The sequence below is a fragment of the Caretta caretta genome, chromosome 5 (assembly GCF_965140235.1).
Source record: "Caretta caretta isolate rCarCar2 chromosome 5, rCarCar1.hap1, whole genome shotgun sequence".
NCBI classification, from domain to species: domain Eukaryota; kingdom Metazoa; phylum Chordata; order Testudines; family Cheloniidae; genus Caretta; species Caretta caretta.
This window is the reverse complement of record NC_134210.1, coordinates 21,608,146-21,623,663: the sequence shown is the minus strand read 5'-3', so window position 1 is coordinate 21,623,663 and position 15,518 is coordinate 21,608,146. Positions and strand designations below refer to the sequence as shown.

General features: G+C 45.8%; 1 protein-coding gene and 1 long non-coding RNA gene across 5 annotated transcripts in view; one reads left to right on the top strand and one right to left on the bottom strand.

Annotated features, from left to right (window-relative positions):
- NEDD4L (NEDD4 like E3 ubiquitin protein ligase) overlaps positions 1-5,832 on the bottom strand; it is a 367,521-nt gene extending 361,689 nt beyond the window's left edge. For 3 of the 4 annotated variants that reach the window (XM_048849463.2, XM_048849464.2, XM_048849465.2), the window contains exon 1: positions 5,724-5,832. In XM_048849463.2, the coding sequence (XP_048705420.1) occupies positions 5,724-5,771 (48 nt within the window). In that variant the 5' untranslated portion in view covers positions 5,772-5,832. The remainder of the gene's footprint in view (positions 1-5,723) is intronic. The other variant, XM_048849467.2, reaches the window with a different exon arrangement.
- The window catches only part of LOC142072103 (uncharacterized), a 35,393-nt gene continuing 25,662 nt past the window's right edge, over positions 5,788-15,518 (top strand). The window contains exon 1 of the long non-coding RNA XR_012668376.1: positions 5,788-5,906. This is a non-coding gene — a long non-coding RNA (uncharacterized LOC142072103). The remainder of the gene's footprint in view (positions 5,907-15,518) is intronic.

Below are 15,518 nucleotides of genomic sequence, written 5' to 3'. Positions count from 1 at the left end.
AGGAGGGTGGTGAAACACTGGAATGCGTTGCCTAGGGAGGTGGTGGAATCTCCTTCCTTAGAAGTTTTTAAGGTCAGGCTTGACAAAGCCCTGGCTGGGATGATTTAATTGGGTATGGGTCCTGCTTTTGAGCAGGGGGTTGGACTAGATGACCTCCTGAGGTCCCTTCCAACCCTGATATTCTATGATTCATGTTCTCTTTTTAAAAAAAAAAAAAAAAAAAAGGTTTCTTTCAGCAGAATGGCATTTCAATGTTTTACTATGCAAAACAGTTGACAAATATTACAAAGATGCTGTTTAAATATATATATATATATATAAAAAGCTGTACACAGCTTTTTAAAAAAGCTTACTATATTTGTGTAATAAACAAGCATCCCTGTTTTTAGGATCGCAAGCTAGGCTGCCAATCTCTATAGCAGATTATCATTAATTTTAGCCACATCGTGAAGGCAGCCTATTGACAACAGGAAACAAACATCAATTCTCATCAATCTCTAAACACCATTGGGAAGATCCTCAACTGATGTAAATAGTTATGGCTTTTCAATGGCTTATTCAAATTTCAATGGAAATTTATACCAGCTGAGGATCTGCCCCCATAAATATTCAATGATAAATGACAAAACTCACTAGGTTTAAAAAACATTTTGACTGGCTTGTGAGAATTTTTACTGGCCTCATTTCATCACTAATGCATTACTGTGCCCCACAAAAGGGTTTAATAGCAGTATACCCGACAGATTCAACCTAAAACACTTCTTTACACTTTATCTTCAAAGAAAGAATGGTTCTTTATCTCAACTTTGTAATCTGAATATAGAATTTTACATATCATATCTGGTAAAAGGTTATTAGACACTGTGTTAGGAATCTAGTATCACAAAGAGAAATCAAAAAAGGTTTAGAAGATCTTCCACTGAAATTCTTAATGCTTGTTTAAAGACAGAAAAATTAACTGTTGTGCAATTATGTTTTCAGCTGCTCATAATTAGCGTATTGTTTGTGTCATGACTAACTTCATAACCTGTTTTATCATAGACTATTCAGAAAAGGTAGGAAGACAAATCACAGATAAGTGTCTGATTATTTTTTATATTTTCAAGAGATTACATATGTGACTTAAAAATTTTGAGACAGAAAATCTTCCAATAGGTTAGGTGTTTTCTCACCTCAACATGAATTAAGAAAGGGATTTTCAAAAGCACTAAGTGACTTAGGCAGTTTTGAAAACCCCACACAAAATCCAAGTTAGAGTCTCGGTTTTTAAAAAGATCAGGGAGTGATGAACCTACACGGAAGAGTTCAGATCTTGAGCCGAACCTTCAGGATGTTCGGATCTGGCTTTGATTCAGACTCGTCTCTAAAAGCGCACACACAAAATTATACACACTTACTCCACAACCAGTTCTGATTTTTCCTTTACTGCATCAAAAAAAAAAAAATCTCCCAACTCTCATGTGCGCCTGACCCTCTCAAAAACAAGGAAGGGACATGGGACCAGAGGGGTGGAGAAATTCACCTTTGGAGTAGGAGTAAGCAAATATATTCGAGGAAGCGAAACTAGGAATTTAAAGCAAAACTGCTGTTCCAGTATCAGCCACAGAAAGAGAAAAAACAAGGAGTTCTCAGGATCCAAGGGAGACAGTGATGGTAGCCTACGTTAAATACATTTAAGAAACCAGCTGTAATAGTTTCTTCTTTTGGAATTTTACAGACTACTTCCCATAATCCCATTGAAACCTGTGCAGCTCACATTTGTTAGCAATACGAATGATGCTCTACAGCACAGGCACGTGGTTTCGCAAGGGAGAACAATAGAACTCCATCAGGAACAGCCAAACATAACATGCAAAAAGCTAACCTCGCTTCCCACTTGCATCGTCTGTGGTACAATCTATCACCAGAGAGAGAGTTATCGGAGCTATATTTATTGTTAACAGTGCATCAAATCCATCATAGAAGTCACCTAAAATTTCAGCATGACTTATTAAATTTACTCTAACTCGAAGTTTCAGACTTTAAAATACATACATAGTCAACTAGTATCACTTCCCATAATGTTTTAAAGTTGTCTGGTTTCATTTCTAAATGCGGTATCATTGCCTATTCAAAAATGTTGCAGCGCCACAGAGGTTCTTTTCGTTAGGTACTTGAAACCCAAGCTAATATCTATTTAACACATACTTACTTGACACATTTCAGAGTGGTAGACGTGTTAGTCTGTATCAGCAAAAAGAAAAAGGAGGACTTGTGGCACCTTAGAGACTAACATTCATTTGAGCATAAGCTGAAGCCCACTTCATCAGATGCATGCAGTGGAAAATACAGTAGGGGTGTGTGTGTGATTATACACACACACAGAAAACATGAAAAAAAAATGGGGGTTGCCATACCAACTCTAACAAGGTGGGCTATTATCAGCTATTATCGTGGGCTATTATCAGCCGGAGGAAAAAAACTTTTGTTGTGATAAAGTTTTTTTTCCTCCTGCTGATAATAGCCCACCTTAATCGATTACTCATGTTAGAGTTGTCATGGCAACCTCCATTTTTTCCCATGTTCTCTGTAGATCTCTCTTCCTACTGTATTTTCCACTGCATGCATCTGATGAAGTGGGCTTTAACCCACGAAAGCTTATGCTCAGATAAATTTGTTAGTATCTAAGGTGTCACAAGTACGCCTCATTTTTTTTTGGCTGATACGGACTAACACGGCTACCACTCTGAAACCTGTCAGGTGGAGCAGAATGGAAAGCCTGCACTGTCACTGTATAGGCCAAATCCAACACCTTTTACAAGCACAAGTATCAAAAGGAAAAAGCTCTCTCTCACACAACAAGAAAAAGAAAAGCCACAGAATTAAATGGTCACTATTCATCCATCTCTTCTGAAAGCAGCATGGTAGTTCCTAGACCTGGGCTCTCTTGACAGCTATACATTTGCTAGGATCTTCTGAGACATGAATGCCCCAAACCTCCACAAAGTGGCAAAGTATTGCAGATACAGCAGTTGTCCTAGTTGTTTCCTCAACTTATTAAAGCCCTCAAGCATTACAGTAACAGGCCTATGTCAGTGCAGGATTCTGAGCCTTTTACAGTTTCTGAGCCTTTCTACAATAGAATCCTAGTTATCTGATCCGCTTGGGTTACATCAGAAGCCTTCAGATGATCCCAGTCAATAAAATAAGGAGAGAGTGCTGAGAGTTCTTTACATTGAGCTTCCGCTGTATTTTGTTCCTGAGGATTCACATATAGCCAAGATTGCTTTTGAAGAGTACATGAAGAAGGTTTATAAAGCCAGATGAAGGAGGAAAGGAATTGCAGAGAGAGTCTAATTTTGTCTTCATCTTAATCATTTGAACAGCTAAACCCCCTCTAATGCATTCTCTCTTCCCCACGTTTGTACAAAACTTGTTTGTATCTGTTCGCTTTCACAGCTTTATAAACGAAACAATCCTCAACACACCAACACCCACACACAAAGGATCCTATCTAGTTTGAATTCAATAATGTAGTCACCTAGATTTGATTCAATTTGAGTACAACAGTCAATGTCAATAAGAACTGGAGTAGTTCAACAGCATTTACACTCAATCATAGCTACTAGCTATTTCCTTGGTTATCTAGATGCTGGCCTGTGGCAGTTGACCCTAAGAAGATATATGAAATTGGAAGAGTTTATAAATAGAACATGTCACCTTTATTTGGGTATTTGTTATATTGACCACTATGCATACTGACCAAAGGTAACTATTCTTTGCCACACACAGCATCCCAACAATGCAGTCTCCAATCAGAGGCAGTAGAATGGACTATTCTGTCTGCAAAGGTTCAAATTGTTAGCACCACCCATGTTTCTACACAAGGCACTAGTTAATAAAACTGGCATACACTGCATAATTTGGCTAACCAGCAGGACTGATAAGACAATCAAGCTCCATCTCCATTCACCATTAAACACAAAGTTGACTTTGACACTAGCTCCCAGATATAAAACATTTTGCATGCAACCCAAACATCTAGTCTCATTCATTATATATAACAAAATGTATTTAGCCCCTCAGCAATTTGTATTCCTACACAGTGCGTTCAGAGAGACCTTAAGTAAGACTTGGGAGCAGCAGCTGTCTTTCCACCTACAATACCTCACTCTGAAGCCTAGTTCTTTGTTCCCAAATGTCTGCATCTTGCCACTTTCTGGGGGACACAGCCTCCTTTCTAGTGACAAGGTGAAAGATCAGATAAGAGAACAAGAACAAGGCAGGCCTAGGTGACACTACAGTGGCATAAAGAGTGTCTGTACAACAGAACTGAAACGTCCAAGATATCAGGTATGTAGTGCCAATGCCCCATGCCCTTACAGACAAATAAAAATACAGGGGCCCTGCTGTACAGAATTATACGGTACACAGCACTCAGGAGGCCGTCAGGATCAGGGCCCCACTGTGTTAGGTGCCACACAAGTAGAGGCAGACCTTGCCCTGAAGAGTCAAGGCAACAAACCGAGAGCGCAGGAGTTGAAGACAATGCATACGTACATGGTAAGTGTGTAGGTAAAATAAGACACCGCCTGCTCTTTGGATCTAAACAGTTAACAGTCATGGGCTTTATGCAAGAGCACTTGGTGTAGTTCTTCGCAGGAGAGCAGAATGAAGGCTCTTTTGATTTAAAAATAAAACTCTCTCTGAACTATGGCCTCCCTGCCAGATAAAGATAATTTACATAGGCACCTCACACATCCATTATTATGTACACCGATATTACACACACACACACACACAGGGTGTGCCCGGCGACCTACAGTCACACTTGCGGACATACCAGTTGCTCTGACACAGCCAGAAGCAGCAGTCGGCACTGACGGCACACAACGCCCGACACGTCCCCGGAACCCCGCTCAGACCCAGCGCGGAGGCTGACAATGGCTCCGCCAGCCCCCGGCCATGCCGTTGTCAAACCCCACGCAGCCCTCACGCTCCCTCCCCAAAGGGTGGGCGGGGAGGAAGGGGAACCCCAGCGAGGCGGCCGCTGCCGGCAGCTCAGCCCGTTCACCGGGCTAGGAAATACCTGCGTGCTGAGTAATGCAGCACGGGTTGCGCAGTCGCCGCCCCGCGGCTCCCACACACCGGAGCTCCCGGCGTTCCCACCCGCGGTGCGATGGGCTGCCCGGGGGGGACCCAAGCCGGGGACCGCGCCGCGAGGGCCCAGCGGGTTACCGCCTCCGAGCCCTTCGGCAGAGACCGTGGCCCAGGGGCGCCCTGCCCCCGGCCTCACAGCACCTGCCGGCAGCGCGCGGAGAAGGGCTCCGCAGCCCAGCGCCGCCCCGCCTCACCGGGGGCCAGCGGCCACGGCTGGGAGGCTACGCTCCGTCTCCCTGCCCGACCCTCGCCGTTAAGGGAGCGGGGCGGAGGCGCTGGGGCTCTCCCCGGAGCCAGGGACGCTGCAGGCGGGGAGCGGGGCTCTGCTGCTTGCGGGGGGGAGGGGCCCGCGGGAGGGGGTCTGGGGGCTGCCGCCGCGCGAGCGCCTTTCCCGGCCGGGTGTCCGCGAGCCGGATTACAGCTTCCTCCCCGCCAGCCCTCTGCGGGCAGCCCGGCGCAGGGCAGCGGCAGCCCCGGGGCCGGTGCAAGGGCGTTCCTGCCGGGCCCCTCCGAGCCGCGGGCTGGGACCGCAGCCGGGAATGGGGCGCGGGGGAGGTAAAGTGTCACAAGCCCCAGCGACTTACTTCGTCTTCAGAAAGTCCGTAGACCGGCTCCACAGCCCCGCTCGCCATGGGTCCCGCTGGGCGAGCGCCCCGCTCGGCAGAGGAGGGAGCGAAAGCCGGGCAGCTCTTTCTCCGGCCGTGCACGGGCAGGGCTCGCTGGCAGAGGGCACTGCCCCGCCGATGCGGGCGGGCAAGTAAATCCAGGTAAGCCCCGCACCTCCCCCAGGGCAGGGTGCTCCCTGCAGACGGGGGGCCGGGGCGGGCACTCCCGCAGCTGCTGCCTGGTGGGCGGGAACGAGAGGCGGCAGCCCCGCTCTCGCTGCTGCTGCTCAGCTCCGGGCTGGCTCGGTAGCGGCCGTTGCACCGATCCTGCCCCGTCTCTGCTCCCCGCGCCCCTGCTGCCGCCGCCTCGCCAGGCCACCGCCCCGCTCACACAAACCCCAGCCAAGCTCCAGTCCCTTCCCAGCAGCAGGGAGACCCCGCCGCCGCCACAGCCCACTGGGGCGGGGAAAGAGCCTGACCCGCCCAATCAAAGACGCGATCGGTAGGGGCGTAAAACCGCCAAGTTGGGTTGATTTGTTGGCTTCCCCCACCCCCTTTTTGGTAGCAGTTTTTGGAAATTAAAGGAAGGGGGGAAGGAGGGGAGAGCGGCAGGGCGAGGGGGACTGACTGTAACGCTCCCCAGGCTGTGTGGGGAGGCTGCTGCCGGAGAGGTGGAGGTGGAGGAATCTCCTTGGCTGGTTCCCAATGGGCCGCTCTGATCAGACTCTTGCCACCCCTTTGCTCTTTGTCTAGCGCTTTTGGTTCATATCCCCAGTGCTGAGATGGCTTTGTGTTGTCCCCTCTATTCCCCACTCCCTCTATCTGGGCTTCCACTCCGCCTAAGTTTCTCTGGGAGACAAAGGGGAAGGGAGACTCTCAGTGGCCGAGATGTGCAATTGCCTCCATAAAATTAAACGGACACTGACAGGTTAACAATCTGATGTAAAAAATAATAAAGAATAAATGTCCTCACTTAGCTTGCCTGAGATTATTCCGACTGAAAGGACTGTAAAAACCTGGCTGGCTGTTGGTTGTTTATGCTCCTTGGTTCCTGTGTACAGTTCTCTCAAACAAGCTAGTGAGTTTATTTATGAAGAAGTTAGTTTCACCCTCTTCTCCTGTGCAGCAGTGTTTGGGTTGCAAACAAAGGAGGGGGAAATGTTTAAACACAAACAAGTGCTGTTTCCAAATATTTGGTTCTGATTTCATAAAAACAATTATGACACTAGGGTTTGTGCTTCTAAAAATGAATAAAACCTACATTTTCAGTATAAGATGGTAATGTTTTACATTTCTAAATAATATTTTAATTATCATTTTAAAATACACAATAAAGCATTATTATATTCATTTATTTGGTCTCCCTTTAGGTGTGATTGCTTTAGGATGTTTAGATTCAGAGAAAACAATATATTTCTAAAGCACGAAATGTAATAGTCTGAACAAAGGGCATAAATGCAGAAATCTATTAAATAAGCTAAACGATTTCAGAATCTGAACCTGCAGTTTAGACAAAGCTAAGTGTCCTAGATCGCATTTAAAGGGGCTACTCTGACTCAGAAAGGAGTTGTATGGCAGTACTGAATCTATGCCTGCTCTGGAAAATCCTCTACTACCGACTTTACTTTTGGACATTGGCAACTGGATACCTTGGTGATGCATACCGCATAAATGCCCAAAGCAAATAGATAAAATAGATGGATTAGATAAGATCTCTCTCTAGTAAGTTTCTGCCAATCCAGGTATCATGATGAGGCATGGGTAAGTCTATGAGATCAAGACAATGTACTCTGAGATCTGACTCAGTTGTTCCAATTAACTCACTCCTCATCCAGATACAAAACCCCTTCAGTCCTGTCTTGCTCAGCCATCACCTGAGGCAGCTAGCATGGTCAGAAGTAAGGGCAGACCGCCAGCGAACAGCCTTCAAATGTTGCTCATTTATCTCTAGTGTGGACACAACTTAGTGTCATAATACAATTGATGGTTGTTAGTTCTCCAGTGCCTTCCCACAATTCCCCAAGACTCTCCCCCCATCCCACCCCACCCCCTGGCTTGTCATGTTATCTACCTATTCACTGTTCCCTAGCCAAAAGTCACCTCACTGTGTGTTTAGGACTGCTCCATGTCCTGGTCCCCAGTCACACATGGCTTCCAGCACCAGCAACTTTATTCATGTCCAGTGCAGAGTGGTGTGCTTGCATTGCAGTGATGCTACAGGATGTGCTCCCATCACTCTTTGTATCTCACAGGACTGAGCACAGCCCGAATGTGGACTGGAGGGCCTGTAGAGCAACTCAGGGGAACTTGGTTGTTTTATGCACTGTGATCATGCTCTCTCAAGCTCTGCTGATTTGAGAAGTTACTTTGGGTTTTATCAGTCCAGGGAATTGTGTAATGTAGACATTTGCTTTCCAGGGTTCTTCTTTTATTGACAGTTGAAATAACAGCAACTTAGCGTAAAACAGCCTAAACTCACTCATATGTGCAATCTCTCTCTCTCACATACAATCTCTCTGACAGACTGTTCCTTGAGTTTTCCTGTAGGACCCTTCTTTCTAGCTCTTAGCTCTCTTGGAACGGGGAGCCCAAGCCATAACTCCTTTTCATCCACTAACCGGGGTTAGTGAGCTGTGCTTGCTACAGTAAGTCATCAGAAATTAGTCTTTATTTGCATGCAGGGTTTCAGCACTTGCTAGAAGGGCGGGTCACCCTATGGTACGGAACAATAAAACATGAGAAACTAGTTTTAGGGTCAAGAATCTTCCCTTTTTCAGGTGAATAGGAAAAGGAGACATTTGCTCAGACGCACTTTTCCCAAACTCCAATCCATATGCTCCTGATATTGTAGCCAGGACTTGGGGAAAGCCCTGACCATTTTTCAAGATCAATTTTATTGTTTTCCTTCAGGAATATTAATAGCTTTGTGTTACCCATTTTTAAAGTCATTTTGAAAATCCATCAGGTTTTAAACACTTTTTCAGAATAATAGAGGTTTTGCTCAGAAGACTCAGGGCAGTTTCACCTTGCTTAGGATGTTGATTAATCTAAAACGTGCAAATGAAATTTAAAAACCAGTTTCATAATGTCATTCAGCCAGGCATGAGATTTTCCATGTAAATTAGATTATGCTTGGTCATGAAATTCAGTGACACTTAGGCATCAATTTCTGTGGCAATTAAGAGGAGGCACTGAAAAGGCATCTGCAGCTCCATACTTACAGTGTTCCCTGTCAACTGTAAAATTAGAGAAGCCCTAACTTTTCATGATTCTATTAACGTCTGATCACTCACTGGCCACATATAATTAAACTCACTAATCTAATTAAGGTGTGCAACAGCATACATCTGTGAAAATGACAGCTACTTGTCATTATAAAGCAATGCCAATATTGGAATAACTATAATGCAGAGTGGTTTTGGATGTTCCTTACTCCGTTTTTGCATTTTACAGAGATGAGTCTGAACCAAAACCCCTGAACTTTGGGAAAGTTCAGAAAATCCGAATGTTGCAGCTGGCCCTTCACTAAAACAAAATCCCAGATACAAATAATCTTGAGTTTGGTGGTAGTAGGTCAAAAATCCAGATAAAGAGTCAAGCTTTATAGCTCATGTCCATCTCCAGGTGGAAAATGTTTGTGACGGGTTGGATCACAGAAACCCCCTTGAGGCTGCCAACTGATTGTAGAATCATAGAATATCAGGGTTGGAAGGGACCTCAGGAGGTCATCTAGTCCAACCCCCTGCTCAAAAGCAGGACCCATCCCCAATTAAATCATCCCAGCCAGGGCTTTGTCAAGCCTGACCTTAAAAACTTCTAAGGAAGGAGATTCCACCACCTCCCTAGGCAACACATTCCAGTGTTTCACCACCCTCCTAGTAAAAAAGTTTTTCCTAATATCCAACCTAAACCTCCCTCACTGCAACTTGAGACCATTACTCCTCATTCTGTCATCTGCTACCACTGAGAACAACCTAGATCCATCCTCTTTGGAACCTCCTTTCAGGTAGTTGAAAGCAGCTATCAAATCCCCCTTCATTCTTCTCTTCCGCAGACTAAACAATCCCAGTTTCCTCAGCCTGTCCTCATAAGTCATGTGTTCCAGTCCCCTAATCATTTTTGTTGCCCTCCACTGGACATTTTCCAATTTTTCCACATCCTTCTTGTAGTGTGGGGCCCAAAACTGGACACAGTACTCCAGATGAGGCCTCACCAATGTTGAATAGAGGAGAATGATCATGTCCCTCGATCTGCTGGCAATGCCCCTACTTATACATCCCAAAATGCCATTGGCCTTCTTGTCAACAATGTGCCCTTGTTGACTCATGTTGACTCATATCCAGCTTCTCGTCCATAGTAACCCCTACGTCCTTTTCTGCAGAACTGCTACTGAACCATTCGGTCCCTAGACTGTAGCGGTGCATGGGATTCTTCCGTCCTACGTGCAGGACTCTGCACTTGTCCTTGTTGAACCTCATCAGATTTCTTTTGGCCCAATCCTCTAATTCATCTAGGTCCCTCTGTATCCTACCCCTACCCTCCAGCGTATCTACCACTCCTCCCAGTTTAGTGTCATCTGCAAACTTGCTGAGGGTGCAGTCCACGCCGTCCTCCAGATCATTAATGAAGATATTGAACAAAACCAGCCCCAGGACCAACCCTTATGGCACTCTACTTGATACCGGCTGCCAACTAGACATGGAGCCATTGATCACTACCCGTTGAGCCCGACAATCTAGCTAGCTTTCTATCCACCTTATAGTCTATTCATCCAGCCCATACTTCTTTAACTTGCTGGCAAGAATACTGTGGGAGACCGTGTCAAAAACTTTGCTAAAGTCAAGGAACAACACGTCCACTGCTTTCCCCTCATCCACAGAGCCAGTTATCTCATCATAGAAGGCAATTAGATTAGTCAGGCATGACTTGCCCTTGGTGAATCCATGCTGACTGTTCCTGAGTGCTTCAGAATTGATTCCTTGAGGACCTGCTCAATGATTTTTCCAGGGACTGAGGTGAGGCTGACTGGCCTGTAGTTCCCCAGGTCCTCCTCCTTCCCTTTTTTAAAGATGGGCACTACATTAGCCTTTTTCCAGTCATCCGGGACCTCCCCCAATTGCCATGAGTTTTCAAAGATAATGGCGAATGGCTCTGCAATCACATCCGCCAACTCCTTTAGCACTCTTGGATGAAGTGCCCCATGGACTTGGGCTCATCCAGCTTTTCTAAATAGTCCTGAACCACTTCTTTCTACACAGAGGGCTCGTCACCTCCTCCTCCATGCTGCCCAGTGCAGTAGTCTGGGAGCTGACCTTGTTCGTGAAGACAGAGGCAAAAAAAGCATTGAGTACATTAGCTTTTTCCACATCCTCTGTCACTAGGTAGCCTCCCTCATTCAGTAAGGGAATAAGTTCCTGATCTGCCAAGACTACTCCTGCCCCTGCCTTCCCCGCCAGCTTGGGACTCCAGAACCCTGCCTGGTTGTGCCAGACATGCTTGCCGGCTACAAACACAGACCCAGGTCTGAACCATGTCCCACAAACTGCAGGCTTAACTGAAAGCAGCGTAAGAAGTGTTCCTGTCTCTAACACTCAGCTGCCCAAATCCCAATGGGGTCCAAACCCCAAATAAATCCATTTTACCCTGTATCAATCTTATACAGGGTAAACTCATAAATTGTTCGCCCTCTATAACATTGACAGAGAGATATGCACAGCTGTTTGCCCCCCTCAGGTATTAATACATACTCTGGTTAAAATAAAAAGTGATTTTATTAAATACAAAAAGTAGGATTTAAGTGGTTCCAAGTGATAACAGACAGAACAAAGTGAATTACCAAGCAAAATAAAATAAAACACGCAAGCCTATGCCTAATACAGTAAGAAAGTGATTACAGATGAAACCTCACCCTCAGATGTTCCAGTAAGCTTCTTTTACAGACTAGTCTTCTTCTAATCTGAGTCCAGCAATCACTCACACCCTCTGTAGTTACTGTCCTTTGTCCTAGTTTCTTCCAGGTATCATTTGGGGTGGAGAGGCTCTCTCTTGAGCCAGCTGAAGACAAAATGGAGGGGGTCTCCCAGGGGCTTAAATAGACTTTCACTTGTGGGTGGAGACCCCCTCCTCTCTCCTTTGCAAAGGCCAGCTCCAAGATGGAGTTTTGGAGTCACATGGACAAGTCACATGTTGTCAAGGTTCCTTCCCCACTCTGAACTCTAGGGTACAGATGTGGGGACCTGCATGAAAGACCCCCCCGAAGCTTATTCTTACCAGCTTAGGTTAAACACTGCTACCACCAAAGTGTTACACAAAGAACAGGGGAAGTGCCCACTTGGAAACGTCTCCCCACCAAAATATCCTCCCACGCACTACACCCCCTTTGCTGGGGAAGGCTTGATAAAAATCCTCACCAATTTGCATAGGTGAACACAGACCCAAACCCTTGGATCTTAAGAACAATGAAAAAGCAATCAGGTTCTTAAAAGAGAATTTTAATTAAAGAAAAGTAAAAGAATCACCTCTGTAAAATCAGGATGGTAAATACCTTACAGGATAATCAGATTCAAAACATAGAGAATCCCTCTAGGCAAAATCTTAAGTTACAAAAAGACACAAAAACAGGAATATACATTCCATTCAGCACAACTTATTTTATCAGCCATTTAAACAGAACAGAATCTAACGCATATCTAACTGGATTGCTTACTAACTCTTTACAGGAGTTCTGACCTGCATTCCTGCTCTGGTCCCAGCAAAAGCATCACACAGACAGAGAGAACCCTTTGTTTCTCCCCCCCTCCACAGCTTTGAAAGTATCTTGTCTCCTCATTGGTCATTTTGGTCAGGTGCCAGCGAGGTTATCTTTAGCTTCTTAACCCTTTACAGGTGAAAGGGTTTTTCCTCTGGCCAGGAGGGATTTAAAGGTGTTTACCCTTCCCTTTATATTTATGACACGCCCCCCAAATCACAGATAGGGTGAAACGCTGGCTGGGATTTCTTCCTGGGGCTCCAGGAGAAAACAGAGTTAATAAGACACATGCACGTCTAAATATACTACCAAGTATATAAAGACTAACAATAATTTCCACATCTCAAGGACGATTTTAAGCAGTTGATTCTGGGAAACTTTCACAGGAGAGTGCATCAGCCACTTTGTTAGAAGCTCTTGAGATGTGTTGGATGTCAGAATCAAAATCTTGGAGAGCTAAACTCCACCAAATAAGTTTTTTGTTATTTCCCGTGGCGGTATGAAGCCACTGTAGTGCATCATGGTCGGTTTGCAGGTGGAGACGCCGTCCCCAAACATATGGACATAGCTTTTCCAGAGCGTAGACAATGTTGTAATATTCTTTTTCACTGAATGACCAGTTGCTTTCCCTCTCAGACAGCTTCTTGTTGAGAAACACTACAGGATGGAATTCTTGATCCGGTCCTTCCTGCATTAAAACTGCTCCCACACCACGCTTGGACACGTCTGCGGTTAGTAGGAATGGTTTGTCAAAGTCTGGGGCCCTTAGTACAGGGTCAGACATGAGTGTCGCTTTAAGCTGGTTAAAGGCCTTCTGACACTCTTCGGTCCACTGAACTGCGTTTGGCTGTTTCTTTTTGGTTAGGCCTGTCAGTGGGGCGGCGATTTGGCTGAATTGCGGTACAAATTGCCTGTAATATGCGGCCAAGCCTAAGAAGGATTGGACCTGTTTCTTTGACTTTGGGACAGGCCAATTTTGGATAGCATCCACTTTGGCCTGTAGGGGGTTGATAGTTCCTTGACCCACCTGGTGTCCAAGGTAAGTCACTCTGTTTAGGCCTATTTGACACTTCTTAGCCTTAACAGTTAGTCCTGTCTCCCTTTTGCAGTCAAAGACTTTTTGTAGATGTTCCAGGGTTCTGCCCAGGAATTCTCCTAATCCTGCCAGGAGACCATCTACAAGTCTTTGGAAGGTGGTGGGTGCATTCTGCAGCCCGAAAGAGAGTACATTAAATTAATACTGCCTGACATGTGTGGTGAAGGCTGACCTTTCCTTGGCGGATTCATCTAGCGGTACCTGCCAGTACCCCTTAGTTAAGTCCAAGGTAGAGATGAACTGGGCCCGTCCCAGTTTCTCTAATAGTTCATCTGTGCGTGGCATTGGATAGTTGTCTGGGTGAGTTACAGCATTTAGCTTATGGTAGTCCACGTAAAAACATATCTCCCCATCTGGTTTGGGACCTAGAACCACTGGAGATGCCCATGCACTGCCAGAGGGGCGGATTACCCCCATCTGTAACATATCCTGGATCTCCCGTTCTATAGCAGTTTTAGCTTGAGGAGACACCCGGTAAGGTTGGGCTTTAATTGGGTGAACATTACCTGTGTTAATGGAGTGGTATGCCTGTTCAGTCAGTCCTGGGGTGGCTGAGAACGTCGGCGCGTAGCTAGTGCACAGCTCCTTGATCTGCTGTCACTACATACACCAAAGGGTCATGGAGAGGTTCACCTCTTCCATGCCACCAGCACTTTTCCCTTCGTAGTAGACACCTTCAGGCCACCCAGTGTCATCTCCTCCCTGGGCTGTAAACTGACAAACCTTTAATTCTCTTGAATAAAAGGGCTTTAGAGAATTAATATGGTACACTTTAGGCTTTCAGTTGGAGGTGGGGAATGCTATGAGATAATTAACAGCTCCCAGACGCTCCTGGACCGTGAATGGCCCTTCCCATGACGCTTCCATTTTATGGGCCTGGAGCGCCCTTAAGACCATGACCTGTTCCCCTACTTTGAAGGAATGCTCTCTGGCATGTTTATCATACCAGGCTTTTTGCTCTTTTTGAGCATCCTATAGGATTTCTTTAGCAAGGGCTAAAGAGGTTCGGAGGGTGTTTTGTAGGTTGGTTACAAAGTCCAGAATGTTAGTTCCTGGAGAAGGTGTAAACCCCTCCCATTTCTGCTTTACCAACTGTAATGGCCCCTTAACCTCGTGGCCATATACAAGTTAAAATAGTGAAAGCCCTAAACTGGGATGTGGTACAGCTCTGTAGGCAAGGAGCAACTGCTGCAACATGAGGTCCCAATCATTGGAGTGCTCATTTACAAATTTACATATCATGGCCCCCAAAGTTCCATTAAATTTCTCCACCAGGCCATTTGTTTGACAGTAAGAGGTGGCAATCAAGTGATTCACCCCATGAGCTTCCCAAAGGCTTTCCGTAGTTCCTGCCAGGAAATTAGTTCCTGCATCTGTGAGGATGTCGGAGGGCCAACCTACCCTGGTAAAAATGTTCTGTTAGTGCCTGGCACAGACTTTTAGCCCTGGTGTTGCTTAGAGCTACTGCTTCCGGCCATCGGGTGGCAAAATCCATGAAAGTCAGTATGTACTGCTTTCCTCTGGGTGTCTTTTTCAGAAAAGGACCCAGAATATCCACAGCTACTCACTGAAATGGAACCTCAATGATGGGGAGTGGCTGGAGAGGAGCTTTGATCTGGTCGTGGGGTTTTCCCCCTCTTTGGCATACCTCACAAGACAGGACATAGGTAGAAACATCCTTGCCCATTCCCTCCCAGTGGAATGATCTCCCCAAATGGTCTTTGGTCCTGTTCACCCCAGCATGGCCACTAGGATGATCATGGGCTAAGCTTAAGAGATTTACCCGGTACTTAGTTGGAGCTACCAACTGTCTCTGAGGATGCCAATATTCATGGTGTCCACCAGAAAGAGTTTCCTTTTATAAAAGTCCTCTTTCTACAACAAACCTGGATTGATTAGAAGAGCTGAGAGGCGGTGGGTTGCTCCGTGC